Here is a 27,847-nt window from a genome sequence, read left to right as displayed (position 1 = left end):
CGCCGGTGCCCAGATTGATGCATGTTTTGACTGCTCTCATCTTGATTGATCTAATCAAGGCGATTGATTGTCTGACCATGTCAATATTCAAACTCGGGAATTTGGTAGGATCTGGCGGCTATGTGAGTCGTTGACTGCTCCGCGATTTCTCATTTGCACTAATGCCATCTTATTGCACAGGCCCAAGTCTACCGTGCCCTCGATCCACAGAATAGTCCTCTCAACGTCGCCATCAAAAGTCTCGCGCTTCCACCCGTCTCAGACGCACGCATCTGAAGCACGAGGTGCGTATGCTCCATATTTTGAAAGGGTATCTGGCCATACCGCCCACCGTTGCCTACGGTCACTTAGAGCACTTTGAATATCTGGCGCTAGAGCTCCTGGGTCAGTCTCTGAATGATGTGGTACCAAAGGAGGTAATGGAAGCGGAAATGGTGGCTAAGATCGCACTACAACTCGTGAGTCACCCGAACATCATGATATCGAGAACAACTCTTATCCCGCTTTTATATCTTCCAGCTTTCTGTCCTGGAGTTCGTTCATTCGCACGGGCTTGTACATAGAGACATCAAACCGTCGAACGTCCTTCTCACACTCGACCAACCGCCGATACTGCGCCTCGTCGACTTTGGTATCGCGCGATCTTTTTGCACTGGAATTCCCGCTCGACGCGAGCCCAGGTTAGAGAGGCTGGATATCGCTGGGACACTTGACTGGGCTAGTCTCAATGCTCATTTCTGTTATGGTGTGCATCCTGCTCTGAACCTTCCTTCGCAGCAAACAATATTGACGACACCTAACGCAACAGACAGCTCGCCGCGTGATGACCTTGAATCCCTCGCATGTACTCTACTGTTTCTACTCCGTGGAGGTCTCCCATGGTAGCGATACAATTCTCGTGGATGCACGCGTTTCGGAGCAATGAAGCAGGTAAAGGAGAAGAAAATGAAATGGCTGGGCCGGCGGTTGGGTGAGGAAAAGCCAAAGGAGTTCGGAGACTTACTGGATTATGCGAGGGTCTCGACTTCTGTGAGTTCATTTTTTTTCTGCCCTCACCCCTTTCTCCAAGCTCAAATGTTGCTGTTTTGACTCGTCAAATGGCAATTTGCGATTCACCGCTTCTCGAACCGTCTCTAGGCCCCGCACCAGCCACTCCCGGAGAACTTGTATATATGCAAATCCACTCTCGCCTCAGCGTTGAGGGTATTACCGCTCAGGCTACGGACGTCTCCCATTGGGATGACCCGTCCTTTTCTGAACCAGAGTGGCAAATGAAGAGGTGGCCTGCGGTCGTGCTGAATATCAAGGCGCATAAATATTGGTCCGTGATGGTATTGCCGCTAAGACAAGGTGCAGTAGTAAACGAGACTGGAGCGGAGCAGGATTCGTCGATCTGAGTGTCACCTCAAAGCTGCGGAGGTGATGAGCCATGGCCATGGGAGGAGACGGTCGCCTACGCGTGCCCGCTCGTGGAAACTTTTACATGTCTTCCTGACCAAGTGAGCTCTTCGTCACGCGCTCCTCATAGCCATACTGATCTTGAACCGACATCCCTAGCTCGTCATCAGTCGAACACCATGGTCCCTCTCCGCCACAGAATGCACAGCTCTCTTGCAGCGGTTTTCTCACACGTCCAAATCTAGACCTCTATCGCCTGCTGATCGACTGAGGATGCACATTCGCACAAAGGCAGTCTACCCCTTTTCTCTGTATTCTCGCCGGTGTTAGATCCCCTCTCTGAAGCGGCCTCTAGCGATGTCGCATGGCGCAATAAGCGGGGTTGGCTAGACGAGCTCGCGAGGGTCGTGAAGCTTGGAAGCTGGATGGGCTTGGTCAAACTCTACGACAGCCGTGGTGGCCGTGCAACAAGATCAGAACATCACAGAGTCGTCACCTAGCGATAGCAATATGGACCGAGACATGTCTACGTGGTGGCCGTTAGGCGGGAGGGATGTCTCGGTCACATTGGATAGCGGGCCCAAGAGGGAAGAGGAGACAGTCGAGGATGATTTGGATCAAATTATTACGCGCATAGATAAGGTCATTTCGTGCGACCGACCTCAGTGTCGGGCATATTGAAGGCGACCAGGTAGACATTTGTATGCTACCGCGCTAATGCCTCGATCACGGTGCATTGTGTGTTGTGCGTACGCTCGATGCCGGTGATAGATGGTGGTGACAGAGAGCTTAGAACGTGTGGGTTTTTGTTTATGGCTGCTATGCGCGTTTTCTTCAAATCATTGATTTAAATCCAGGGACCGAGTGTCTGTGGCTAGAGAGTCATGCTCAGGGTGCCGTTTCCTGTCATTATCGTGTGATCTCGTGCATCATGTCATTGTCATAATAGGTTGCGAGAAGTGCGTTCAAACTCATTATAAGTATATACGTTGTCATACTTCCTCATGTTTTATTACAGAAACAATGCCATCCCAGACACCTGTCATGTCGGGGTGAGTATGTTGAAATGGTTTCGTTGAGGTTCAGCAAGGGCTACATACTCTCCTTGCTCTAATCAAACCGCCATTGCATCAGATTGCACCGCGCCCGTACTGTTCATGGCCGATGTGTGCACGAGCCTTGTCATGACGATCGGTAAATATTTTCGTCGCTCGTACCAAAAGCTCGAAGCTGAGCCACGTATGTTTAATCTTTCAAGATAGAATCGGTAGTGCAACGGCCGCAGGCAGAATATGAGGTTTGGCAGCGATAAGGATTGCAAGAGTGTAGTAGGCGAGTTGTGTGAGTGTTGTGTGTCAAGGCTGCCAAGCCCGGCGAGCCGTTGATCGAATCGAAGGAAGGTACCGGCGGTCGGATCTGGAGTCCGGATCTAGGTCTGCGAGCGCTTGCCGCCAGTTGCCGCCATCCAATTCAGTTATCATCGTCACCTCCGCCTTTTTTCTCTGTCTTGTCCTCCCTCTCCCTCTCACCACCACTCCACCCCCCCCTCCTCATCTCCGTGCAAGGCCATTACCTGCCTGTCCTTTCGACGCCAGTCATTCTCTTTCGAGCCTTCGCACGACGATCATGGAGAAAAAATTGAGCCCAAGCCCCAGCCCCAGCCCCACTCCCCCTGCCTACCCTGATGTCGACCACGAAAAGGCCCAGAAGCGCGCTGCGGTCGATATCGACGTCGACGCTTTTGACCAGGCCGCAGGAAGCGGTAACGCTGACGAGCACATCAACTACCGCAGCATGGGGTGGATCAAGGCTGGTGCGCTTATCATGGCTGAGGTGCGCATCCTCCCTCTCTTTTTTCTTTTCTTCTTTTGCTCTCGTCTCTCTCCGGTCATAAGATCTCACAATGGCCCAACTGTCACTTCATGGTATATTTAGACGATTGCACTTGGGATTTTAAGCTTCCCGTCCATTTTCCATAGACTCGGGATGTTTGGAGGGGTGCGTAAATGCGCTTTGTTATTATGTCTTCGCTCACCGGAGGGTCTTCTTGGCCTCTTTCATCTTTATCGTCCTTCAACGCATGACGGTGGAATCAGGTCTTCACCACCGTCGCCTTCGCTCTCCTATCATGGCAGACCGGCTATGTCCTTGTCAAATTTAAAATGAATCGTGCGTCTATCCTCCTTCCATGTTCGTCATCCTTGTTTGCTGACATCTTGTTCCTCCCCGATGCCGACCCTGGCGCTACATCATTAACCCACTCTACGCACCGCTGGCTCGACTTACTTATTCTGATATTCCATCCCAACGGCCCTTGTGCGCAGATCCTGGCGTCATGAACTTCGCGGATGCAGGCCAGGTAGTTGCGGGCCGGTGGGGCTTTTGGGTGTTCGGTACGATGCTCACAGTCAAGGTGCGTACACTTCATCGCATGACCCTGTCATTTTTGATGAAACTGATATGATGATGTGATATTGGACTTCTTTGTGTACCCCTATCGCCGGTGTCCCTGACAGTCAGTGTTCATTGCCGGCTCACACGCGCTATCTGGTTCTATTGCATTGAACAACATCTCGAGCCACGCGATCTGCAACATTGCGTGGGCAGTCATCATTGCGTTCATCTCCTTCCTGTACGCCATTGCTCTGCTCTTGCGTCATTTAAACTGACACGGTACCTGTGTGCCTTTTGGACAGCCTGACCGTGCCTCGCACGTTCGAGAAAGTGTCCTACATCTCATTCGTGTCGGTCACCGCAATACTCACAGCGTGTCTCATCACCATCATCGCGAGCGGTGTACAGCAGGATGACGACCTGCCTAAGTTTCCATCCAAGGGTCCCGTCGAATGGCATGCATTCGAGAACCATGGACTGACGGACACGATCAACGGTGCGTCTGTATGCTTGGGTGCATATGTTACTGCGACGGATCGGAGAGCTGACCGCGTCTTATATCTCAGCATTGACGAACATCATTTTTGCTTACGGCGGACACGTTGCTATCTTCTCATTTGCGTCCGAAATGCGGAACCCTGCCGATTTCAAATACTCGCTCGCGCTCGTGCAGACCGTCGCGACCGTATTTTAGTGCATCCTGCTTCTCTCTCCTCAACGCGCAGACCATACTGACCTTGCGATATCGGTTTCGTGTGACTATTCAGCATCATCGTTGGTGCCACTATCTATAAGTTTGGAGGGCAGTACGTCACATCGCCCGCGCTGACAATGACGTCGAAGCCGGTGCGCATCACCGCGTAGTACGTTCTTCCCACATTGCACGCCGTCCTCTCGAAGCTCACTCTGCATGTCCCTGATTTTTCACTATCTGCAGCTCCATCGCGCTCATCTCTATCAGTGCGCACCTCTCTTCCGATCCCCAGTGCTCGAGCGAGCAATTTCTAACGATGTTTTTATTGTCGTCGTGCAGTCATCTCGGGCGTCGTCGCATCGTACATCGCCGCTAAATTCATCTTCCTGACGCTGTTCCGGGGCACCCCGCGTTTGACGTCGCGCTCGCTGCGAACGTGGGGCGTGTGGATCCTGATATGCGCATGTATCTGGTCAGCCGGGTTTATCATCGCCGAGCTCATTCCGGTGCGTTGGGAGCTTATTTTCATCTATGCGCGAGCGTTGTTTTGATATCAGAATTCTCTGTAGTTCTTCTCGGATCTGCTCTCGATCATCTCGTCGATCTTGACCGTATGGTTCACGTACGGCTTGTCGGGCGTGCTGTGGCTGTACGACCACGGTCCGCGCGAGGGTAAAGGTTACTCAGGGTACTTCAAGAACAAGAAGACGATCGCAAACTTCATAGTCAGCGTGTTTGTGGTGCGTCGATGCCATCGATGATATCTATTTTTGTTGTGTTCATGGTATCGTGATGATAGATTGTTATGTCTGCAGCGATCATGGTGCTGGGGATGTACTCCGCAATCAAGAGTATCTCGGATAATGTATGTGCCGATGCCTCTTCCCTTTCCTCACGCTGAATTTTTGCATGTTTGCTAGTATGCTAGTGGCGCATACAGTCACCCCTTCTCGTGTGGCACCCTTTAAGCAGGGCGATAACACTCAACGAAGGACGACCCTCGGCGACCCTCTTGGCTTACGCGCACAGTACATATGGTATCCAGAAGGAGATAGAGGGTGTGTACGATCTTACGAATTGCTCGGTATATATGTGTGCAAGACGGGCGACGATCTACCGAAGACGTGCCCATGTTGTGGGTGTGTTGGGGTCCGGGTTTCTTGGCCTGTACGAGAAAAGAGATGGGCAGGCAAACATGGTGGATATAATTAGGGCGTATGTAGGCGCACTCTTCATGGTTAGGTTTCAAGATGCACAACAGTCGAGAGAAGGAGGGGGCATGCTCCTTTGCAGCCTCATCGCAGACACAGCTGAACGGCTGATGCCGACAACGTGACTGGCTGTGCCGTTTCACTGCCGTCATGACGTGTGGCAATTCAATTTATTGTCCTCGAAGACAGCTTTCCAAACGCCCACATTCCCAGTTGAGAGCTACGGCCACCATCTAGGTTGCCGATATTACGCTGGAGGGTGTCGCACATAGCCTTGGGAACCCACCAAACGCGGGCTAGCGTCGGTCATTGGACAATGCACGGCAAGCATCAAGCAGCGAAGATAGGGGCTTACCGCGCGCGACAGGTGCCATCTCCTGCGGATTTTTGCGAGTTGCGTACGTGACGTACAGCGAGCAGGTGCGGGAGCGGGTCGTTTCGTGACATGCTACGCGCCCGATCAATGGAAGTTCAGCTAACGCCGGCACCTGAGGTTCTACAATGGGATGTGAGTACTTGCAAAAATAGATCGTACTGCATCATCTCGTTCGGCGAGCTCGGATTAGTCGTGCTCGTGGGCTAGGCTCGGCCAGGACCTATATCTAGTCATCAAATACTCACTAGGTTCACGCTCGGTGCATAGTATGGGCGCTGGGACTGATATAGGCTTTCCGGATGGGATAGGATGGATCCCAAGAAAGTGCGACATCAACGAGGGCGGTGAGTAATCTGGAAACGTGCACCCAGCGTCCAACCCAGACATGTAAGCTTCGATGTCTCATTAGATGAGAGGATGGATCGTGGCAGTCATATATAGCGTGTGCTGATCCCGACGCGTCGCCTGGCGACTTGTGATATGCATTTATTATATCCCACTCAGATCACCGAGGGCAAGTGTAATTGCGTTGTTGGAGCATTCTGGACGAAGGAGATGACAGAGTGTCCATATGAAGGCAACTCCCTTGACTGGCGCTTGCGTTGCCAACTTGGATCGTATGCCGGGCTGTACATATTTAATTTCTGGGGCGCTGGCGCGGCAACTGATGACTTTGGTCATCCTGCCGTCCTGCCGTCTGTTCATCAGAGCGAGTCGATTGGGCTCTTCCTGATCCAGCAGACATTAAGTTACGCCCGCAAGACTTAGGTACGAATTCGTAGAAATTACTCACGTATGTACGTGCATTTGTTGCCCGTCAAACTGAATAATTCGCCCTATTGCTCATCCGTACGACAGCTGTATGATTTGGCATGATCGTATTTCATAGCGTGTGGTTCTTGACGCTAGCATCGGGCAGTGCTGATTGCTTGATCGACTCCTGGAAGAGGAACAGATAACCCATATGAGAGGAGACGGGTAGACGGAGTAGGGAGAGTGTAGTACTAGCGATGACACTACCTGCGAGGGCGCGGGCATGTTGGAACGTCGAGAAACAGGTAGTGGAAGTGTAGTGGAGCGCTGCAAATGGGTTTGCTTCCGGAGGAAGGCTTCGGCGCGCTCCGAGTCTCAGAGAAGGCTCATATATCGCCATCCTCTCGGCGTCAATTAGTGTCCATCCGTGCCTTCTCAATATACGTAACTGATTCATCAATCCACCATGACCTTTTCACTCTTGATAATCCATCCTCCTCCTTTTGCTTCACATTCGAGCGGTCATCACTGTTCAAACGCACTACTTCTTCTCTTCTCTTCTCTAACCTCTTCCTCATCCTTGTAATCGGACGCGCTCCATGGCTCCGGTGACCAAACATGGCAATGGGGCTGTGGAGGCCTGTGCTGGTGAGAAACCGGATGTGAGCGTGGAGAGAGAGGTGGCGGACATTCTTCAAGATGATCGACTTCATGCGAAGGAGGATCGTAGCTCATCGCGTCGAGGACGGCGACGTGCGCTGCTCATAGGCATACGGTATGAGCAGGACGAGCAGTGGGACACCCTGGACAAGACCCACGAAGATGTCGATACATTCCGACGTTTACTCCTCGGTATGTTTCACCAATTCTTCAAATCTTTATCAAGGAGGACTGTATTCATTACTATGATCAGACGTCTACGGATATCGTGCCGAGGACATGATTGTCATGAAGGACGATGTCAAGGCTTCCTCGGAGCTGGTGCCGACGCAAGTGAATATCGTGAGTTGATAATCATGATCTGTCTCCTTTTGATCTTTACCAGTTCTGATTGATATTTTGATCTTTCATGGCCTTGCCTCAGAGGCGCAAATTACGATGGCTTGTAAGCGGTGCTCGATCAGATGACCGCTTCATTCTTTTATGTATGTTCATTCTGTTGCCTTTTCCGTTTCAAACAATTGAACATTTCTGTGGTTTGGAGTCGCTGGTCATTCTACTCAACAGGATGCGCGAGATGACCTAGAGGAGGACGGGCAGGACGAAGGTGATACACTGCCGTATAAGTGATCTTCTGGGCCCGATGTTGAGCTGACGGATCGCCTGCATAGTTATGATCACAAGTGACGGGGAGAGGATTGTAGATAATGTGCGCAACATCTTCATTCGAGACTATGTTTTGACCGGGTCAGAAACTAACCAACAATAATAGGAATTGAAGAAAACTCTTGTCGACCCTCTACCACCAGGTTGCAGCTTGACCGTGGGTCCAATCCTTTGAATCTGGGACTGAGATTATGCTCCTTGTACTGAAACCTTTGCAAGGCTATTTTTGATACGTGCCATTCTGGGACTATCCTGGACTTGCCGCATCATCATTGCAATAGGATCTATGTTCCATGGATGTCAAAGAGTAGGCGCAAGACTAGAACAATGTATGAATCGATAAGTGCGTCCTCACGAATTATACTATCCGTCTTCACTGTTAAGCCTTTATCCCTCATCAGCGCGTCGCATGGCAGCTCGTATGTGCTGTTCAATTTGGTGAGGCAGGTAGATCCTGACTACCGTCCAACCACTAGTAATAGGGAAGAATCATAGCGCCTCAAGCTCCGGCTCTGTACACTCAAGAGCATCTTCCCATGTCACGGCGCAGACGCGACTCAGCATAGACACTCAAGTTTTCATATCTTCCGCTCTTCCGACCGCACTGGAGAAGGCACCATCTTGCTCAGATGGTCTTTTCTCCCTTCCGCAGAGCCCTTCATCTACTGCTGATAGATGGACATCTACATCCGACAATTGGCCCTTCATGGCCGAAGATCCCTACGCGGACATCGAAAAGAAACACACCTCTTCGTCCAAGAGGGGTTCCGTCAATTCTGTCACTTCCTCGAAGCGGGCGTTTCACAGTATCTGGGATGCAACGGTTGGGTACTCGACACTGCTCGCGTCGCCGCTTGTGTCGTCCCCAACGCAATGCGAGAGCCCCCAGTCGCGATTCCCATGCTCGGGCTGGTGCGAGCCGTCCACCGTGCCCTGCGCAAACATCGTCCGTGACGTTTGTTCAATGTCTATGATCACCTTGGGAGCTTATTATATGTTCTGTTTTTCTTAATGTGTCCTTCGCGGTGACCTTTAGGTCTCACTTTCCGCGTGCGCAGACAAGCAGCTAGCATGGGATGGTCCGAATGGGTCTATGACGCAGGTGAGTCTTGGTGCCTCCGTCCTCGACTTTATCGCTGATCATCCTGTCATGACAGGCGCTCTGCCAGTATCTCAGTACGTAGCCAATCATCATAGAGCTTCCTAGTCGCTCATCACGGCGGGGTTTCCAGGAGATCATAACTACCCAACCTACTTTGAACTGATGACGCACATCAAGTACAGTTTCATCAGTTTTACTATCTGCGGTGTTTTGACGGCCTCATCTCTAGCTACAATATGCATAAACTCTCGCGGGCACTGCACGAGTGGACGCGTAACGCGAAGAAAGAGGCGAGACAGGATGTCAATGGGGAGATGAATGTATTTCAGACTCCTGTCGTGCGTCTCTCTATGGGAACTACTGGTGTAGACGCTAATGGATCTCGTTTCAACGTTTGCAGCTAAGCAGCTTGGTCAAATTGGTAAGATATTGTGCCCATATACGCTCCATTTGAACGGGTCACCTGTAACTTACATGACCGTTTCAGAACATGGACGACATACTATCACTTTAACAATGCGGGACTCTAACCTCTACTACCCCTACCATTCACTTACCTCGAACCTTTATCTACACCTCAATCACCTCAACACGACCCTCATGACCTTGATTATTTATAATTCTAGAATCGCATTTTATCATTATTACTTCCTGCTCACGATTGCCACCTCTGTCTCAGTCATAGCTTTCCCCTTACTGTGCATTTGTATTACTATGGGACGATACAGCCATCCTATACCTAACCGTGCCACTACTTCATTCATGACCCATCCTTATATTTCTGGGTTAGACATATTCTGAGTCTCACGAGACGGTCGCTTATTCTACTCGTACTTATTCTGTGGCAATGTCAATCTCTAGATCTGGGATGCGGTGTCTTTGCAAAATGAATGTCACGTGGGCTCCGCCAGACTGCGAGGTCCCAGACGTGGCGTCAGTCCATCCCATCATATCTTTACACCACGCACAATCTCTGCAAAGAATTCTAATACCAAAAAGTATTTTACCGAAAGATCGTATTCGAGGACCTATGATAGGGCGTAGAAGGCGTGAGGCGAAACACTTTCTGTTCCCTTCGGCTTGAAAATAGGTCTCTCGATCCGGGCGCTGGGAATGTATCATAAGGAAGGGTTACTGCAGTGGGATGCGGTCTAAGTACATCCTGTCGGAAGTGCATAACCACTATCCAGATACGGAGCACTAATCATACTGACCCAACTCCACACTCCAAGTACTCTTGATTACCACGAACCAGTCGCAACCGAACAGGGTTGACGCCGACAGATATGAAGCCAGTGATAGATTTAGGCTTCCGTGTCCTTGTCATCCCATGCCCGACATTGCGATTGCCTGATAAACATGGCGTACCGTCTCGATTCCGAGCGAAACTGATACTACGCGGTCTAGAAGGATGATGACTTCGCTCAGCGCTCCGCGCGAATCTGATCTGGAGAGCATCTGACTATGCTCAAGGTGACGAATCGCGGTCTTTCCCATACAGAACGTTGCTCACACTGTGCCAAAACACCAGCTGCAGTGCATTGTACATGGGGTGCGCACAGGCATAGATTCGTACAGCACAAGTACAGCAAATCGCTGACTTCTCGGTGTCGGCGTTGTCATACCACCATTGAATTGGAATCCTGGCATTGCCCTCATCATGCAAGTGTCAGCAGCAGGGCGATCACGACCATGGAACTATATTTGCTCGTGAGCCTCGGGATTGACACCCGGGCATGTGTCGTATTCATGGTTTGCGCCATACCTGCATGGGTAAATTGGCGTTGCAGAATGATTCTGCCCATTTGATTCGTATATATACACTCACGCTACCGCGCTTATCCTTCACCACTCACCTCTCTTCTATCATACAGAACTTGTGAACATTATATCTATTCTATCCTTCATTCACACCTCAACAAATTACTGCGGTTTCAAAGACGTGTTGACGAACATACTAGCTCATGACTGTTAAGGATAACACGATCATGGGACCTGGCGTCGAGACGAGTGGCAGATTTGTCGACGCTCTTCATGGTCGGCGGAGAGCGTTGCTTATTGGCATCTGCTACGAGCAAACGCCGGACTGGGGCACTTTAAGTATGCCGCATAAGGACGTCGACAGATTACAAGAACTACTGCTCGGTATGACATTTACATGAATTTGCTTCCATCACACTGACAGTGCTGGAAACAGGGACGTATAATTATCGCCCCGAGGATGTGTATGTCATGAAGGACCATGAGTCGACTCGTGCTGGCCTTAGGCCCACAAGAGCTAACATTGTGGGAGCCATTTGTGACCATGAACAGTGTTCAGTACTCACGGTCTCTAGATTCGGATGCTTCATCAGCTCGTGCATGATGCCAAAGCGGGTGACCGGTTTGTATTTCTATGTATGTACAATTGCTTGACTATTTCTCGTCCGGATCTGATCATTCTATCCAGTCTCTGGTCACTGTGATCAGCAAATCGCCCGACATGACCTTCGCGAAGAGGATGGTCAAGATGAAGGTGCGTCAAGCGACTCTATAATACCTACGCCATGGCCGATAGTTTCCCTCTGTACCCCTTAGCTATCATCACCTGCGACAACAGAAAAATCATTGATAATGTGTGGCTATCTTGTTTGTTGGGGATTGTTGCCCGTCCTCATATAACCCGCAGAGGTTGAGGAAAATTCTTGTGAACAATCTGCCGTCAGGAAGTAACCTCATGGTGTGTGTTGTTTTGTCCGTAGCACCATCACAAAACCGAGTATGTCTCACAGGCCATCTTCGATACTTGTCATTCCGGCACACTACTCGACCTTCCGCATTATCATTGCAATCAACTATACGTACCTTGGATATCCCGTTCTCACCGCACGAGCAGCACATTGCGTGCCGCGAACAGTGAGTCGCTGTCTTTTAATTGCAGTGTTATCTTTTTTGATACATTCTCCATTTCAGAGCGCCGGTATGAAATCAGTACGTATCCTGTTACCTCGCTCCTGTGACTGACCATTGAGTGTCTTACAGCGACATCGATAAGGGAAGGTAGCGCGGCACCGTTGTCATCTTTGACCAATCGACAAACGCTTCGAATCGACACAGCGATTATTCCTGAGCCATACTTCGTCAGTCTCGGTACAGCATCGGAGACCTTGCTCTCTGCGTCGGGAAACCAGAACGAGGCAGAAAGCCATTCCGTCACTGATATCACGAAGTCTCGCCGGAGCGTCAGATCTCACATGCTACCGTCTGCCATGCATTGTGACTCCCCTTCTTCATATCTGGCATGCAACGGATGGTGCGAGCAGATGAGCGATGATAATGCAAATGTTGTGAGTGATATCATCTTATTTGTATATCATATCAATTCTAAATACCTGCCAGGTATCGATCTCTTCGTGTACAGATTTACAAACGACTTGGGAAGGAAGTGACGGATTGACTACGACTGCGGCGAGTGTTTGTAACCAACCTCTACGCTGAATTCGTAAATACTAATGTCAGTCCCCCAGGCCATCTGTACATATCTTTGTACGTTGGCTAATCAATCAGTTGTCGAGTCTAGACTGATGAGATCTTATGTATGGTCAGCCCGCCACAAAAAAACGTCTTACAAGGATCTTATGACTAGCGTCAAGTGTGTCCGAATCTACTCTTCGATCCCTGCCTCATCAGCATTCATCGCACAACACAGTTTCAACCTACATACTCTATCTCTTGCACTGCACGATTGGACGCGCCAGCAGTTAAAGGCTCGCGCTACCAATTTCGAAGGGGAGATGAATGTGTTCCAGGAACCCGTCGTACGTTTAGATTCTGCTCTCTCATGCCTTCCGTTGACTAAATTATATGAATATTGTTTGAATGGTGCGTACAGCTCAGCAGCCTCTCAAAACTAGTACGTTCCATCTCTTCTGTGGCACTGCCAGAACATACTCACATTCGCCAATAGAACATGGATGACCTCTTGATTCTCTAAATTTACCTCACGTCTCCCTGCTGTTTTATTGTTTGATCGCGCTCTCATACGTCTGTTGATTGCTTCGGTCCATCTCAAAATGCTGATTCATTCTCTATATTAATATTACTAGTTAACTATTACATCACGTACGACTGTATGTATATAAGTCTTATCATGATGTGTTCGTGTCGCAAACCTAAGGCCTTAAGCTTTGAGCTTTAAGCTTTAAGGCCTTATCATATCGGACTTATAGGGACGTGTCGCGAAAGGTTTGTTCTTGTCCTCGCGTGACGGCACCGCGCTCCCATATCCCAGCGTTGCATTCAAATCCCTGTTTGTGTCCTCGCTCTGTTTTGTGGGCATTTAAAGAGTTCGGAGCAGGAAAGCGCCTTTGGCTAGTTGGCAAATAACTCCGCCTATGGCCCAGTTTCGTTCTAAGTAAGGTAGGCCGCAAGCAAACACGACTACATCACGTGGCGTTACATTTACATGACATTGAGTGACCATGGAGTGACACAAGACTTATTAAGTAGTTAATAAGTAGTATTTGCTGACAATAAGTGAGCTGGGGGATAGGAGAGACAGAAAGTGGTATGTGTAATGAAAGTGATACTGCATAAGTATCTTACTCTATGTGATGTTCATCTAGCTGCTCCAAAATTGAGTCCGGAAGCCTGCGATGGCCGTGGTATCTTTTTGCTGCCCAAGATGCCAATAAACTTATGATTAAAAATATATATTCCACTTCCGGTCATAGCAACACTCAAAAACATTCAAAATGTATCTTCTCTTTAACCGAGTCCAAAATGGAAAAAGCGGCACGGAGCAAATGTCAATAAAACCGATATGAAGGATCGCTCCGTGCCCGATTTCTCAATTTCTTCTCGGTGAGTGAGAAGATAGCGTTTTCTTGCGAATGTAACGCCTTCCCCCGCCAAATGTGACATCTGAGCATCACGTGATGTAGTCGCGTTTGCTTGCGGCCTACCTTACTAGCAATACACGGGCACGGTCGCACAGCCCCGTCCACATCCTGTACAGGTTAAAAGACATTCGAACAGTGACCCAGTCTCTCTTGCCTTCTCCCTCTTGTGACTGACGGCTACGATCTGACTTGATGCCTCCGTTCCATGCTATCTCAACTCAAGGCAGGAGGAAAGCCCTCCTCATTGGCATCAACTACAAATGGAAGAGTTCAGAAGACTTCATGCCGCTCAACGGCCCTATAAATGACGTGAATGAGATGAGGAAGGTTCTGCTAGGCAAGTGACCGGCGCTGCTTCTGTCCTCCTTTCTGAGGCCTGACATCGCCAGAATGCAACTACTGACCCTTGTGTTACAATGCACTACCAGAAATTTATGGATATCGGGATGAAGATGTCGTTATCATGACCGATGACGATGAAGCCGAGAATACATCCAGTAGATGGCCTACGCGATGTAACATTGTATGTAACCGTGTTCGGATCAGAAACTCGCTGACAAGTGTCGCCGATAGATCGTCGCGATCCAACAGCTTGTACATGGCGCGCGTGCTGGAGACTCGTTGGTCTTTCACTGTGCGCCGTATTAGCTTCTATTTATGGCTCGATCTGACTGTGGCTATGCAGATGCCGGGCACTCATGGCAAACCAAAGCGACATTGGATCAAAATGAGGAAGATAATATGGACGAGGGTATGATCATAGGCATCCTCAATGCGATATTGTATCTCGATTTCCTCATGACAGCCCTCATCACATGTGACCTTCAATGGATCTTGGATGACGCAAGTAGTGTCAGCACAACATCCATGTCTTGTAACTAAATCATTTACATGGACAGGACCTGCGGAAATATTTGGTCGACCCCCTTCCTTCCAGGAGCAGGTTGACAGTACGTTGACAATCGACTTGGGCTCGGTTAACTGTCTGCTTCGTCATTCGCTCAAAATTTGCTTGAAAGGCAATTTTCGATTCGTGCCATTCTGGTACCCTTCTGGATCTCCCTCATTACCATTGCAACAACTTTCTCAGCAGGATCTCTTCGCATCGTACGTTTTGATATAAACATATGTGTTTGCGTCTTGACATCTATCACGTACCACAGCAATAGCGACACCTAACCCTCGCATACTCCAGTCTAATAAACGTTCACAGACGCTTCCTGCACACATCCTGTCTAAGCATTTCAATGGGCTCCCGAGGGCTTCGGGTCGAAGAGCATGCAAATCGAGAATAGTCCGGCTCCGAAACGTAGTTGGTGCGATAATCAGGCTGAAAACAGTCACGAAGAAGCTGGATCTTGCCGCTGTCTCCCCGACTCAGACAGGGAGCGTATCTTTCCCGAAACAGCAGCCTATATGCACCAGATCTTGTAAGTATACATACATGGAGGACGGGCCTATCGTCGTACGTGGCTATTATCCTGTGACTGTCGACTTTACTTAGCACCAAGCCACCTGTACAGATCTCAATGTCGTCTTGTGCTGATCATCAGCTGGCATGGGAGAACCGTAAATGTCAAGGAGCAATGACAGCAGTAAGCACCGTCTCCGGATGTGTTGATCCGTTCATCTTATTAAGCAGCCGTGTTGACCCCAGGCGCTTGTGCGCATCTTAAGTATGCTTAATATCTCTATCACTAGAAATAAACATTCAAAGATCATTGATTCGATTAGGACAGAACCCCTCTATCACTGTTTCCGACCTCAAACAAAGTCTACGGTAATTTCCTATTGATTACAACACAGTTGTGGTGACAAGTGTTGATTGGGATTGATATAGAACAAGTCTGTGGGACGCCGCCTGCGAGCGTTATATGTATCTTCGTCAGGAGGGTTCAGGAGGATCCCCGCTTGCATTTGATGTGCAGTCACCGCAAGTGTGTATATTTAAACATGTGCTACGGATTTCTGGCTAACCCTAGTGTTGTGTAGTTAGGAAGTCTGCGGCGATTGGTACGTCTCTTGAGGCTGTGAGGCCAAACTTCTTGTGCCGTCACTGATCGTTGATCTGCAGTCGCATAATGAGCAGTTCATTGCTGAGCATGAACGCAGCATATATTGACTTCCTGGACCGCCATGTCTGCCTTGCACTATCTGAATGGCACCCTTTTGATCCTCTCCATGTCATTTTCCCCAGTGGAATGATGGCTTCCCCGTGTCTCTTCCTCTGCATCTATCCGATATCTCTTTGATACCCTGATACCACTTTCTTGGTCTTTACTTTTCTACTCATCACAAAGTCATGTACTTGCACTTTACCGTGTCCTTCTTGAGAAATCAGCAATGCTACTTAGCTTCCATCGGATAAAGCAACCGATGTCTTCACACAGACCTCATGCACAAGTGCCGATAGCATATTGAAATCGAAGGGTGAGGATGAAATAGTGGGTGGTCCTCAGTTCTCAATGTCTGCCGGTGTTGGATTTATATTGTCAGACTTGACACCGGTACTTACGGACTTTGCTGGAGCTAGCTTTTGCTCTGGCTTATGTAGTTCACAAGCTACATCACACTTGCAACATGAGACCTAGTAAGCTTTTTCTCACCATTTACTGATGAAGGAGAACATCAACAGCGAGGTTTTTGCATCAGGGTGCAGCATAATGTTCTATCGAAGAGAAAGCTGAAAGAGCATCAACTTCTACTGAAACAAGAAGCAACGTGGTATAACGGTTACACAGCACAGTGACATGGTAACATGCTGGACAGCATGGCGAAGCTTGGTGATACAGCATAGCAGAAACGACAATGCATTTGACAAAGTGATCACTTACTTTTAACAGACAGGAATGAGGCTCTTAGTAAACGAAAGGCTCCATGTTCAACTCCTCTGTAGCGCGATATAACTCATTACCCCAGCCCGCGTCGTATTCTGACATTTTGTCATTGGATGGGCCATATAACTCGCTTCGCCCAAAGTCGATGACACGGTACGAGGGCATCTTCATGGAACGCTCTTCCGGAGGTCTTGTTAGCGGACCGGGTTGGACGAGCACATTGCGTTGGTAGAATGAGTTATGTATATAGTCGTTGATGTGCAGGCGTCGGAGCATTGAATAACACAATATCCTAGCAGCAAAGCGTGCGAGGGTCAGTCACGATCGCGGGTTGATCAAATTGTATGCTCACTTCTTATCAACGTGGAAATTTTTGCTCGTCACAATGGGAATCCCACAATGCTCCATGAGCAAGATAGGGCTGAGTCGTTCAATGAATGCCTTCATCTCTGCCCTAACCTCCTCACTCTCGCTTCTGAACGCCTCCTCATCGAAGGCAGGTTTGTAGTACCCGTAGAACTTGGGCACTACAGCGCATGCCGGGACGGGTGTCTTAATCGGCGGCATCATGTTAAGTCCGCACCAATCCTCCTGAAGATGCTTCGGGAACGATGCATATATCTTAGCCTCATTCTCTAGATGTTCCCGTGCTTCTGGATCTGGATCTGACATCTTGCATGCGACGGACACCTCCCCAGTTAGCGTGCGTGCAGAAAGTGGCCTGGGAAGTGTCAAAGCCGAGAGGTAGACGCTCGAGTGATGGCCTTCTCCAAGCATGCTGCCAGCAGAGAGACGCATATAAGCCACACGCAATCCTGTCTGTCTTGGCTTTTCGGTTTTGTCATCGAGTGAGGCGGATGTCGAAAAACCATTACTGGCGTCTGTCAGACACGCTTAGACGGCTATCAGCGGTAGTATTCGTCTCAGATACTTACCAGTGTCCGTATCAAGGGAGCTCGGCGGTGGCAAAACACGGTTGAATTTGATCCAGTTCGCCGCAAGAGTGGAGCGGACACCAGCATCGAGCGCGGAGTAGGACTTAGCGATCGCAATTTGATCGGAGTCCTTGACGAGGAGCACATCGGGGAAGTACTGAGGAGGAATGAATTCTTCGAGAGCAGGTGGTAACCCTTTTACTTTGAGATAATCTAGGTTCCGTTCATTTGCGCGGTAACTATCGTCATCTATTTCCGAAGTATATCTCGAGAAGTCAGACTCAATAGCCTGACATAAAAATTTCTTGATAACGACTTGCCTGTGCAATTAGGAACATCTTCCAGTGTCGTTGTGCCATCTGTGTCGGGAGTTGTCGACGATCGCTGGTCAGAGGAGCAAGACATCGAGTAAGTCATCACACCTTTGGGCTTCGAAACCTCATCTAAGCCTATAGTTGTACGATACGCGTTCGCGTTGGCTTCCAGATCTGCTAGAGTAACGGACTCCTGATCCATATCCTCACCAGAGTCAATCATGCGCTCGTAGCAGCCGTCATCATAATAGTCGCAACCCTCGTCAATAATGCCAAAGTTATTTTCAGGCTGCAAATGCTTTGGCGTCTTCAGCTTCAGCAGTGGCCACGGTCGCATCAGACGCGGTTGCGGTTCCGGATCGTGCTCTTCGTCGGCATAATTCTCCCCAAATTCCTGGATCATGCTACGTGACCAGACCGTCATGACTCTCATCCCGCTCTGTCGTTCTATCCAAAAGAAATCGTTGATTGAGTGGCCCCAGATCATCCCATTCGGCGTCCGTTTTCCGATCGGTGCCTTGCGCTTGTCAAGAAACGGGCCATTGGGGTCACGGACCCACTGGTTGTATATGAACAATGTGGGCTGTTCGAAAGGCATAGAGTCGGAAGGAGGGAGATACTTTCGCGAGGGAGTCTGGAGGGAGATGCAAGGCTTGAGTCGAAGACAGAAACGGAAGGCGCGATCACGTGTGGGCGGCGACTTGAGATGCCCAAATCGGGAGGACGCGTGTATGTCCTCGGATAGTAGTCAGTGGTCCTGTAGTACAGTAATGGGGAAGAAGTGCGGGAAGTCTGGTGATATCGGTCACTGCATATTTCCATCATGAAGATTGTGATTTAGAATTGACATTGTATTCTTCATGCAAAGAAGATAATGAAACCTGCCCAGATACCAAGACACCGACACGTGGCTTGTTAGATATTCAAGTTCCAAAGTACCAACGTCTCCTGGAACGCAGACAGGAAGCATGTTTTCCTAAGAAAGGTAAAATACAAGGTCATGAAACCATATACGATACTAAGCATTGAATATTCAAGACATACCTTGCTGTAATCCTACCACTTATTAACACCGCAGTGTACAAGTTCATGATAACAGGGTAACAAGCGTCGGGGAGGGCAGCAGAAAGGAATTGTGAATCCTGTAATGGACAGTTCTCGCTCGAACTTATCCCAGCCTACCTAACGTGGGTATTGTACATCTGATGTACCACGCAAATATACATTGGCTGAACAGGCCATAAAGATACAGAGCGCACCTCCGATAGTCAAAGCTTGAGCTCATAAGCCTGGACCCACTCCGAAGCGTGGATAGATATCTCATCTTCCAGGACGACTCGGCTCGAGGGTTGTGACGAGAGACTAAAGTCATCGGGAAACAAGTTGCCAGATCATATGCAATCGGCTATCGCCGACACAGGGTCGATGCCTTGTGACGCACTCGTGCCGTGATTGTGACCCTCTATAAATCCTCGGGTTGAGCCAGTGCTGAGCCACATACTAAGTCTTGTCTTCGTAGACTTCTCACTGCGCACCTCACGTTTCCCGATTCGACACACAATCTGCCCATTAGTGTTCCTTTATACCTCGTACCTCAATGGCGCTGATCATGAATCAACCAACTCGGTTTGTTTGCCAATGGTGGCCGCGCCACCCGAAAGGTCCGACTCTTCGAAAGGAACATGCGCCCACAGGATACCGAACGCCCAACAGAATCATATGGGGACACTCTATCGGTGATTTCTATTTTATCCAGCGCGTTCCCAACACGGATGTCGTGACGATCTGGTCGCGAAGCATGATCCACGAGTTCGGAGAGAACTATGCCAGTGAGGCGTTCGAGATGGAACCTCACCCACGGCAACGCAGGCCATGGCCTTTGTTGCAAATTCCCAAGGGACATATGTTGGATGATCTCTATGGCATTCCCGATGAGGGCTCGGAGCACGGCGGTTGCTTTGAGCGGATCGTAGACGATGAAGAGGAAGGAGATCACGCCACATATAGATCGCTAAAAGATCTACATGCGGACTTGAAGGCTGAGGTGGCCAGTATGCACCGATCTCAGGTTCAATTATCAACACGCTTTGATTGTTTATTCTATATAGGTGCTGATAAAGGGGACCACGAAATTCTGGCGGAGATGCCTCCAGCATTAGAAGAGTTCATCCCAAACGAATATCTACCTGATATAATTCTTGTTGATGATACTCAAAGGAGGGTGATCGACCTTTCCTACCACGTTGCAGACGACGAGACGCACAGGAAGCTGTCCTCAATGCCTTTGAAATACAGGCGCGTTCTTCCTTCACTTGAAAACCTTGAGAGCACCCTAAAGCATCAAGAAAGGTCAGTCACATGCCCTGCTACAAACTGCCGTTTTTTTTTATCCTGACTCAAACGTCGTAGACGAAAAGGTAACGACAACGGAAAAAGTACGACAAGACAAACCTGCGCACGAGCTCCGAGTGGCGCGCCTGCGTCTCAAAGCTGAGAATAAACTTGGCTCCGGCCATCACTCTGATGTCTATCTGGCTCCATTGGAGCTCCCGAAACCTCTCACCGCGCGCACGCCGTCTGGAGCAGTTGCTGTTGCGGCAAAGCTAGCTTATCCACGACGTGAGGCACGATCTCTGCTTGAGAACGAGGGCAGCGTCTACAATGCGTTTCCGCGACACCTGCAGGAAGAGTGGTGCGGGTACAATCTCGTCCCGCCTATCAAACACCCCGTTCCCGTTGGCGCCGTCGTGCCAAAGTTCTTTGGCTACTATAAGCCGGTTTTCGACCCGAATGACCTACATATTTCAGATGAAGTAAAGGAAAAAAATGCGCCACTGCATCGAGGGACTCAGCCCGATCCTGCTTATGGAACACTGCGGCCAGCCCATCGATTCTAGTGCATTCTCCTACGACGACAAGTCGGTGTCTCCTCTCCTCCTAGTCTTAGACTTCGCTGACCTCTTTTGATTGTGGCTAGGATGGAGTGTTTTTCCCTCCCTCAACGTTTGCACCACGAGGACTTCCTCCAGAACTCATTCTACAGACGCAATATCCTCGTCCAGCCCGGTCCACTGACAGTCCCACCTATACAGCGCTCACACAAGCAGCCCTCATTCCGTATCATCGACTTTGGTCGTACGGAAGACTGGGGCGCCGTAATCGACAAGGTGAAACGCGATAACAGTGCCAAGGATGCTGCTGAGATCCTCAAAATAAATCGGGACAAGCTTCATTTCGACAAGCAGCACGAGTCCAAGAGAGCCTGGGAGGAGCTGTCAATAGACGATTACAATTATTAAGATGCATGACCAACGGCGACCTACCTCTGATTTCGGTGTGACACGTTTAGATATTGTATTTGCTATCATTTTTCTCTGTTACTGCAGCCTCGATGTAATTTTGTGAAATGAAACTTGACCGGTAGCGGTCAAGGCTTTGTCGTAGTCGATGGAGCTTCCGCACTCGCCAAGACAAGGAAATCTTCGAATTAGGAATCAGAATGCCGACAAATCGTCCCTTTAGAGCAGCTGACTGCCACCGTACATAGCATATTGACTGTAGGAGGATGGTGATAATTTGGTCTGTTAGAAAGAGAGCCGCAGAGGATAATCGTACAGGAGCTCACGTCGTTTAGCTAGGAGCGGGTTGCCTCGCCTCATACAGGAAATACATGATGCAAACAGCGCCACACATGATCCGCAGCCATCTCTACGACCGACCAAGGAGAATGTTCACAGGGGATTGCCATCCGCGCAGGACTCCGCGTACGGTGAGTGGCGCTCGCTGGTTTGCACATGGTCAATCCCAATTGACTATGGCCAGGGCAAGATAGACTAGTCAGCTCGTACCACCCACCCCCCCGGTGGCCGCACCGATCTTTCCTCGCTTGCGTGATATTACCCTGGGTACCCGTCTGGACTCATTCCAGATCTCATACGAAGCGGACAGCGAGGACGCCGACAAGACTGATAACAAGGATAATCTCGGCGAACTTCTGGTCCGGCGTTTAGCAGAGAGACGTGAACGAAGCGACTTGTCTGCAGTGATCAAAATAAGCTACTTCGGCGGCCTTGGCAATTCAGGCTTAGAGGATCGACTCAAAGACTTAATCCCGAATGTGGCTCGACTGAAGAGAGCCTGATGGCCGGAACAATGAGAGGCCACGTCGAGTGTGATACTATCTATGGTGAATATCTACTCTCCTTGGTGACGCATTGTAATATGCAAACAGACATTCACATAATCATTAGGTCGTGTAGATATCCATCACAAAATGTTGAAGTGCCTGTCTATTAAAGATCAATGAGACACGTCGAATATATACATCTCTCGCATTCTCACCACGCCTCTAGTTCTCCGGAGGTACAAGAGAGAAAAAGTATGCGAAAATGACAAGGATATGTCGTGATGATATTACAACAACTGAATACAACGTACACAATGAAAAGCAGTGAAATATCGAGAGTGTGAGTTGTGATCTGAAGTCACGAAAAAAAACAAAGAGACGGAGAGACAGCAGACAACCTTCCTCGCAAGCTCAGCACTCTAACCTGAACCAAATCGGGATCATCTTCCACATTCGCTCCCTCTCCCTCGCAGCCCAGATCTCCAGCCCCCTCGCGCATGCCCTGCACTCCGACAGTTCGGCGCTCTTCAGTGTCCCCAGCTCCTCCGCGACATACAAGGGGTCTGCGCACCCGCGCTCACGATCGCAGACATAGTGCTGCGTCGCGAGCGCCACAAGCTCGGCAAAATCGCGCCTGCAGGCACCCGGCGAAGCGCAGACACCGGACGAGAGCGACGAGGAGGATGGGTTTGAAGAGCGCGACAGCGATGACTTGCGGGAGTGCGTGTACGGCCCTCGGGTCATGCCGTTGATGACGGCACTCACTGCCTGCGATGCCGACTCCTTTCCTAGAGCTAGTTTCTGCAGGTCTGTCGTCTCGAGCATGGGCACAGGCGCTGACGTTGGGTGGGCGCGCGGAGGGGGAGTCGCATGTGGGGACGACAATGGAGGAGAGAACGAGCGGAGTCGAGACTGATCGTCATCGGCTGATTCAAATATCTGAGTGTACGTATACCGAGAGAGGTCGTAGAATGCGGATGGGAGAAGCGTGGGAGCGTTCACTTGGCGCGCGAGATTGATCACGGCCTGTGGGAGATCAGAAAATCGTGCTTCACGGTGAGGAGACGGACGGCGGATCATGATAGTGATAGAGATGAGTCAAGCGAGGAAAGACGGAGACGTACGATAGGGGATGGGTAGAGGTGCGCACTGCCCGGGATGTTCTCAAGCTCGTAAGCCCTCGCCTTGTCTTCGCGGGCATCCCAGCCTTTGAGAGTCATAGGCCACGCGATGTTCAGATGGGCGATCGCCTTAGCACGTAGAGACTCTATCATATATTTGTTCGACAAGCGGAGGATGCCAGAGACGATTCGAAAGTCGCTGCAATCGTTGGAACCAAATGTCCTGCTCGGACGATGAGCAGACTGAACGGCCAAAAATAGACAGGAATCGACGCACGGGCCGTCGTACAGGGCCGACAGTAGATTGGCAACGTCTTCTGCGAGATCATGCAGCCTTACCAAGGGGCAACCTTCATAGAGATCGTCGGCCGAGAGATCGTGTGCTGACGCGGACGAGCGAGGAAGAGAGAACATGTCGCGGAAGACAACGGAGTGACGAGACAGCTGGGACATGTGTACGCGAAAAAGCGTATTCTCTGCATGCAGAACAACCGAGCCATCTGGGAACCAGAGGTCAGCATGTCGAGAAGGATCGGTCTGCGTGGCGTATACTGGCGCGGCGGTCTCAGAGCGAGGGCAGGTGACAGTGGGGCCTGTCGGAGTGGTTTGCCCCCTAAGCATATTATTGCAAAGACAGCGAGGAGAGACGAATATTCTGATGCTTTATTCTGCCAGATTGAGGGGTTTCCTTGCAATAAGATCCAGGGAGCAAAAATCAAGGTGTTCCAGTGATTGCCGGGCTGAACAAGACAACCTTCTGAAAAGGTAACAAATGCATCACGTAGTCCCGGCATTATCCGTCCTATCAGCCTTGCAGGCTTACAAGCTCGATAACAATCACCACAAATTGTGTCAACGCACACGGTGGGTGAAGCATAGCATGATGGACGTGACATATGCATACAAGACAAGCCGAATGTACTACACGATGGTGACTGGCGGTCAGTCTTTTGCTCCCCACAGCCCAACAAGAGACACCCCTCCCGCCCGAGGAAAAAGGTTAAGCTTAGAGCTTGCCAGCAGTCGCAGCAGAGATACTCTGACCGGAAGCCTTCGCACGCTTCCGCAGCATCGCTTGCGACTTGGTGCCACGCACACCTCCACCCCACTGGCGACGCTGCTCCTCGTACTTGTCCGAGCTGGGGAAGAGTAAGGATCAGAACGATACACAGCATTACAACGAACAAATATCACTTACAAATTGGCTTTGGCAGCCGATACGAGCGTGGCAAGCTCCCGGTCGTCCTCGCTGCGAACCTCCTGTATGGTGAGGACGGCAGCAGTCTTCTTGTGAACAACCGTGCCGAGACGGGCCTTGCCCTTGACGATCACATATGGAACACCCATCTTCCGGCAGAGCGCGGGAAGGAATACAACTAGTTCAATAGGGTCAACGTCGTGAGCGATGACGACGAGCGCCGCTTTCTTCGCCTCAACGAGAGCTACACAGTGGTTCAAGCCGTACTTCGCGAAGATGGGCTTCTTAGTATCCTTTGGAGACGTTAGACCAGACAAGATAAGCATGTATAACGACGAGACGAACCTTCTGCGCCTCCGCGCCCTCGGCAGTAGCCTTCGCAGTGGCGTCGAGACGAGCCTTCTTCTCTTGCTTGGTCTCGGGGCGGTACTTGTCGAGAAGTTTGAAGAGCTGTGTGGCGGTGTTCTTGTCCAGAGTGTGGGAGAACTGGGCGATGGCGGGGGGGACTTTCAAGCGCTGGCTGAGAATGACCTTTTGGCGTTGGAGGCGAACATATTCGGGCCATTTGACAAAACGAGTCAGGTCAGTCTTTGGCTGGATGTCCTGACCTATATGGCTGAATAAGTATGGTGGAAGTGCTCGGAAGGGCGAAAGGAGGATACATACCGATACCGAAGTTCTTAGGGCGAGATTCGAAGAGAGGGTTCTTAACCGCCTTGGTAGTCTTGCTGACACCGTGGGGGGCGGGGGCAGGCTTCTTGCCGGATCCAGATTTGGCCTTGGGCTGGTCATTGAGACGAAGTACATCAATACGATGTGTATGGCAGGTGCCAGGAAATCGCCAATGCACCCCGGAGCTCTATCGCCCGACTCGCGAGCGAGACGGGCCCAGCATATGCAGTGCTTCATTGCCCATAGGGCTCAGCTCAGACGACATGAGTCCTCATTGCTATGCGGATTCTGAAAGGAATGAGTAAGGGAAAGTGAACGTCATCCGAGTGAGAGACGCACCATCCATCGTGCTTGAGGTTGTTCTACGACGGGAAACGATGGAGATAGAGCCCCAAAGGCGCACTATGCTGCCCAAGCGTATAAATCGCGAATTCTGAGCTCACCATTGTCGATAGTCTTGATTTTCGAGGGGATGGGGTTGAGCTGTTCTGCACGATGCAGCTGTGGGGCGTTCAATAGGATTGAAGCCCCGATTGACTCCGTGTCGCGGCACCCCGGCATCTCCATATTCAGGCCGTTTGCCGAGGAGCCTTGCTATTGTGCAGGTTTCAATTGTCCGTGTACAGGAGCTCTTGCGAATGAAAGGCCTTTTTTTGTCTAGTGATCAACATTATCGGAAAGTACTGGAAGAGTTCCAAATCTGCAGAACGTGGTCGATGGTGTACTGCCAAGAGAGATTTAATACACGTTTTTATTTTCTCTATTCGTGTGATTGTATGTACCAAGTGCAGATCGAAGCGCAGGAATACAAAAAAGACCAGAGTAAGTATAGACAGAAGATATATGGGTATCGTCACGAGAGGAAGGTAGGACGACGATATCGAAAATACGGCTCGCACGTAGTGTAGAGGACAAGTCATGAGCAGTCATGAACATAACATGATCACATAAAGGTATAAGTCACATTCCCACTAATTACCGAAGGGTGGCAGCATTGTCCTGCTTGAACCATTCAGAAACCGCCGAGGCATCCATCGTCCGGGTCGGAAAGCGAAAAGCCGGCCAGCGTGCTCGTCGCGCCAAAGGTTTTGTACCTTCCCGGACGTATATCGTCATCCCCTTCGTCGTCGTCCCCCTCGTCCTCTTCTTCGAGAGCCAGCCCAGATATTTGCCGCTCTAGATCCCGCGAAGAATCGCGGTCGCGAGCGCGCAGACGAGCGCGCTGCTCGCATTCACGATCCCGCTTTGTTCTGTCCCGCTCCTTCTCCCGTTCTCTGCGTCTGCGCCGCTCCTCCTCGTAAGTATGGTGCTGATACTGATCTTCCGAGGTGTGTTCAGGGCGGTGAAGCTGCGATTGCGAGGATGAAGGGGTATAGGGGAGAAACGAAAGGAGATCTGTATTGGGTGGAGTGCGAGGAGTAAGCATATCTCCCGCGACAGAGAGCTTAGAGTGCATTGCGATGGGAGTGCTGGTGAAGACGTTTGAACCAGGCGGGGGACTTATGAAACCATCTGATTCGTCAGACTCGGATGAGAGGTCGGGTATGAGAGACGGTACAGGGGCAACAGGGGTAGCCATCGAGCTGCCGACGTGCGAGGACGCAGACGACGATGCTGATCCATCAATGTCGCATGCTTTGGAGCTATGAAGCCCAAAAGCGAACGCTGCCCGCGGATGGACATGCTTCCCTCTGTTCTTCTGGGACCGTCTCTTTTCCTTATCAGGGGAACCGCCCGGTGATCCAGGAGCGTCTCCGGGAAGATATGTCCTTCCCGGACACCCGCGTGCAGGGAGGGCGCAGGTGTTCGGCAAGACGACAATGGGAGAGCGGTCGTAGGAAGACGCGGCGTGCGTGGAAAAAGTATGGGTGAGTGTGGGAGAGGGGGGGAAACGGACATTATGAATACGGCGGGGCGGGGTATGCTGAGGGGGAGAAAAGCGATGCTGGTCCCTTGAAGAGGGCGGGCTGGAGAGCGGAACAGTGTGCGAAGAACGTTTGAGGATGGGGCGCGGCTTGGACATCGAGGGCGATGGCGATGGCGATAGTGGGTGTTAGGAGCAGGAGCAAAGAAACATGGACGATGGTCAGAGGGGGTGAAGGAGAGGTGAGAGAAATGTTTATAGCTGCAGTGCACGGTGGCTGCATTCCGGTGGCTGAGATCTCAGATCTCAGATCCGCACCAACTCTCCTCGGAGTCCCAGCTGCAACCTCCGTGCATGCTCATTTCCGTACTTCAACTTCTCTATTCTAGGTGCTCTACAGCACGCCTGGTCGATGCTCGAGTGCTGGTAAAAACTTCGTTGGCGGTCCGGCTTTTGCCCGCGTCCATGCTACCGCTGTCGTAACAGGGCGTCCACGTCATGCTTCGCGATGACACGCCTGCAAACCTTACAGCATCTTCGGACACTTCTCTCATCGAATCCAAGTCGCCGAGGAACCTGACGTGCGCGCACTTGGTCACTTTCCGACCTTTTCCGACTCTCCGACCTCGGTATATCTAAGCAGGTG

At 50.4% G+C, this 27,847-nt stretch overlaps 11 protein-coding genes across 11 annotated transcripts; 7 read left to right on the top strand and 4 right to left on the bottom strand.

Annotated features, from left to right (window-relative positions):
- Nucleotides 1-290: 290 nt before the first annotated feature.
- Nucleotides 291-885, top strand: HETIRDRAFT_163686 (uncharacterized protein; the record flags this gene model as incomplete). The annotated part of the gene is made up of 2 exons (XM_009551439.1): nucleotides 291-458; nucleotides 520-885. 2 exons carry the CDS (start codon nucleotides 291-293, stop codon nucleotides 883-885), a joined length of 534 nt encoding a protein of 177 aa, XP_009549734.1.
- A 2,025-nt stretch (nucleotides 886-2,910) lies between these two features.
- On the top strand, nucleotides 2,911-5,900 carry HETIRDRAFT_148634 (amino acid transporter). The gene is made up of 13 exons (XM_009551438.1): nucleotides 2,911-3,231; nucleotides 3,334-3,396; nucleotides 3,495-3,567; nucleotides 3,723-3,811; nucleotides 3,915-4,030; nucleotides 4,095-4,288; nucleotides 4,359-4,485; nucleotides 4,560-4,655; nucleotides 4,730-4,752; nucleotides 4,826-4,992; nucleotides 5,056-5,226; nucleotides 5,286-5,351; nucleotides 5,407-5,900. Exons 1-13 carry the CDS (start codon nucleotides 3,025-3,027, stop codon nucleotides 5,452-5,454), a joined length of 1,440 nt encoding a protein of 479 aa, XP_009549733.1. The 5' UTR covers nucleotides 2,911-3,024; the 3' UTR covers nucleotides 5,455-5,900.
- A 1,525-nt stretch (nucleotides 5,901-7,425) lies between these two features.
- Nucleotides 7,426-10,023, top strand: HETIRDRAFT_445962 (uncharacterized protein; the record flags this gene model as incomplete). Its single annotated transcript, XM_009551437.1, has 15 exons — nucleotides 7,426-7,678; nucleotides 7,740-7,828; nucleotides 7,911-7,971; nucleotides 8,031-8,093; nucleotides 8,158-8,195; nucleotides 8,259-8,309; nucleotides 8,459-8,495; nucleotides 8,554-8,571; nucleotides 8,629-8,930; nucleotides 8,960-9,098; nucleotides 9,189-9,254; nucleotides 9,310-9,328; nucleotides 9,484-9,592; nucleotides 9,655-9,675; nucleotides 9,742-10,023. 15 exons carry the CDS (start codon nucleotides 7,426-7,428, stop codon nucleotides 9,766-9,768), a joined length of 1,293 nt encoding a protein of 430 aa, XP_009549732.1. The 3' UTR covers nucleotides 9,769-10,023.
- Nucleotides 9,771-10,055, top strand: HETIRDRAFT_325248 (uncharacterized protein; the record flags this gene model as incomplete). The annotated part of the gene is made up of 1 exon (XM_009551436.1): nucleotides 9,771-10,055. The coding sequence occupies one exon, from the start codon at nucleotides 9,771-9,773 to the stop codon at nucleotides 10,053-10,055; it is 285 nt and encodes a 94-aa protein (XP_009549731.1).
- Nucleotides 10,056-11,114: 1,059 nt separating this feature from the next.
- Nucleotides 11,115-12,262, top strand: HETIRDRAFT_411074 (uncharacterized protein; the record flags this gene model as incomplete). The annotated part of the gene is made up of 8 exons (XM_009551435.1): nucleotides 11,115-11,399; nucleotides 11,452-11,540; nucleotides 11,591-11,651; nucleotides 11,704-11,769; nucleotides 11,832-11,869; nucleotides 11,923-11,973; nucleotides 12,026-12,149; nucleotides 12,208-12,262. Coding segments are annotated over exons 1-8 (656 nt in total), but the record flags the coding sequence as incomplete, so codon positions are not given.
- Nucleotides 12,263-14,237: 1,975 nt separating this feature from the next.
- HETIRDRAFT_411072 (uncharacterized protein) lies at nucleotides 14,238-16,522 on the top strand. Its single transcript, XM_009551434.1, has 14 exons — nucleotides 14,238-14,471; nucleotides 14,563-14,657; nucleotides 14,708-14,768; nucleotides 14,820-14,885; nucleotides 14,940-14,977; nucleotides 15,034-15,084; nucleotides 15,154-15,241; nucleotides 15,298-15,599; nucleotides 15,658-15,729; nucleotides 15,792-15,810; nucleotides 15,869-15,914; nucleotides 15,975-16,071; nucleotides 16,127-16,147; nucleotides 16,209-16,522. The coding sequence occupies exons 1-14, from the start codon at nucleotides 14,327-14,329 to the stop codon at nucleotides 16,254-16,256; spliced, it is 1,149 nt and encodes a 382-aa protein (XP_009549729.1). The 5' UTR covers nucleotides 14,238-14,326; the 3' UTR covers nucleotides 16,257-16,522.
- Nucleotides 16,523-16,783: 261 nt separating this feature from the next.
- HETIRDRAFT_435747 (uncharacterized protein) lies at nucleotides 16,784-18,072 on the bottom strand. The gene is made up of 3 exons (XM_009551433.1): nucleotides 17,907-18,072; nucleotides 17,324-17,852; nucleotides 16,784-17,263 (listed from the first exon to the last, which is right to left on the bottom strand). The coding sequence occupies exons 2-3, from the start codon at nucleotides 17,767-17,769 to the stop codon at nucleotides 16,993-16,995; spliced, it is 717 nt and encodes a 238-aa protein (XP_009549728.1). The 5' UTR covers nucleotides 17,770-17,852; nucleotides 17,907-18,072; the 3' UTR covers nucleotides 16,784-16,992.
- A 1,657-nt stretch (nucleotides 18,073-19,729) lies between these two features.
- On the top strand, nucleotides 19,730-21,662 carry HETIRDRAFT_445958 (uncharacterized protein). The gene is given in 6 exon segments (XM_009551432.1): nucleotides 19,730-20,271; nucleotides 20,329-20,569; nucleotides 20,630-20,637; nucleotides 20,657-21,033; nucleotides 21,104-21,138; nucleotides 21,198-21,662. 6 exon segments carry the CDS (start codon nucleotides 19,818-19,820, stop codon nucleotides 21,517-21,519), a joined length of 1,437 nt encoding a protein of 478 aa, XP_009549727.1. The 5' UTR covers nucleotides 19,730-19,817; the 3' UTR covers nucleotides 21,520-21,662.
- A 1,149-nt stretch (nucleotides 21,663-22,811) lies between these two features.
- On the bottom strand, nucleotides 22,812-24,004 carry HETIRDRAFT_237954 (uncharacterized protein; the record flags this gene model as incomplete). Its single annotated transcript, XM_009551431.1, has 3 exons — nucleotides 22,812-23,372; nucleotides 23,471-23,690; nucleotides 23,745-24,004. Coding segments are annotated over 3 exons (1,041 nt in total), but the record flags the coding sequence as incomplete, so codon positions are not given.
- Nucleotides 24,005-24,295: 291 nt separating this feature from the next.
- On the bottom strand, nucleotides 24,296-25,834 carry HETIRDRAFT_441342 (uncharacterized protein). The gene is made up of 5 exons (XM_009551430.1): nucleotides 25,781-25,834; nucleotides 25,332-25,449; nucleotides 25,011-25,273; nucleotides 24,666-24,958; nucleotides 24,296-24,606 (listed from the first exon to the last, which is right to left on the bottom strand). Exons 1-5 carry the CDS (start codon nucleotides 25,781-25,783, stop codon nucleotides 24,474-24,476), a joined length of 810 nt encoding a protein of 269 aa, XP_009549725.1. The 5' UTR covers nucleotides 25,784-25,834; the 3' UTR covers nucleotides 24,296-24,473.
- Nucleotides 25,835-26,349: 515 nt separating this feature from the next.
- On the bottom strand, nucleotides 26,350-27,360 carry HETIRDRAFT_453834 (uncharacterized protein; the record flags this gene model as incomplete). The annotated part of the gene is made up of 1 exon (XM_009551429.1): nucleotides 26,350-27,360. One exon carries the CDS (start codon nucleotides 27,358-27,360, stop codon nucleotides 26,350-26,352), a length of 1,011 nt encoding a protein of 336 aa, XP_009549724.1.
- Between the last annotated feature and the right edge of the window lie 487 nt (nucleotides 27,361-27,847).

The sequence above is a fragment of the Heterobasidion irregulare genome (assembly GCF_000320585.1).
Source record: "Heterobasidion irregulare TC 32-1 unplaced genomic scaffold scaffold_09, whole genome shotgun sequence".
In the NCBI taxonomy this organism is placed as follows: Eukaryota; Fungi; Basidiomycota; class Agaricomycetes; order Russulales; family Bondarzewiaceae; genus Heterobasidion; species Heterobasidion irregulare.
The sequence above is the reverse complement of the archived record's forward strand: the minus strand, read 5'-3'. Positions and strand labels throughout refer to the sequence as shown.

Bases quoted from the DNA above. Each gene is read 5' to 3' on its own strand.
- HETIRDRAFT_148634 (XM_009551438.1), top strand. From the start codon at position 3,025: ATGGAGAAAAAATTGAGCCCAAGCCCCAGCCCCAGCCCCACTCCCCCT. The intron at 3,397-3,494 runs GTGCGTAAATGC...CGGTGGAATCAG, and splicing joins GACTCGGGATGTTTGGAGGG to GTCTTCACCACCGTCGCCTT. The intron at 4,753-4,825 runs GTGCGCACCTCT...GTCGTCGTGCAG, and splicing joins CATCGCGCTCATCTCTATCA to TCATCTCGGGCGTCGTCGCA.
- HETIRDRAFT_435747 (XM_009551433.1), bottom strand. From the start codon at position 17,769: ATGCGTCTCTCTGCTGGCAGCATGCTTGGAGAAGGCCATCACTCGAGC. The intron at 17,264-17,323 runs GTGAGCATACAA...CTTTGCTGCTAG, and splicing joins AATTTCCACGTTGATAAGAA to GATATTGTGTTATTCAATGC.
- HETIRDRAFT_411072 (XM_009551434.1), top strand. From the start codon at position 14,327: ATGCCTCCGTTCCATGCTATCTCAACTCAAGGCAGGAGGAAAGCCCTC. The intron at 14,886-14,939 runs GTATGATCATAG...TCCTCATGACAG, and splicing joins GGAAGATAATATGGACGAGG to CCCTCATCACATGTGACCTT. The intron at 16,148-16,208 runs GTACGTCTCTTG...GTTGATCTGCAG, and splicing joins TAGGAAGTCTGCGGCGATTG to TCGCATAATGAGCAGTTCAT.
- HETIRDRAFT_441342 (XM_009551430.1), bottom strand. The intron at 25,274-25,331 runs GTATGTATCCTC...TCAGCCATATAG, and splicing joins CCCTAAGAACTTCGGTATCG to GTCAGGACATCCAGCCAAAG. The intron at 24,959-25,010 runs GTTCGTCTCGTC...ACGTCTCCAAAG, and splicing joins AGGGCGCGGAGGCGCAGAAG to GATACTAAGAAGCCCATCTT.
- HETIRDRAFT_445958 (XM_009551432.1), top strand. From the start codon at position 19,818: ATGGCGCTGATCATGAATCAACCAACTCGGTTTGTTTGCCAATGGTGG. The intron at 21,034-21,103 runs GTAAAGGAAAAA...CACTGCGGCCAG, and splicing joins ACCTACATATTTCAGATGAA to CCCATCGATTCTAGTGCATT. The intron at 21,139-21,197 runs GTCGGTGTCTCC...GATTGTGGCTAG, and splicing joins GCATTCTCCTACGACGACAA to GATGGAGTGTTTTTCCCTCC.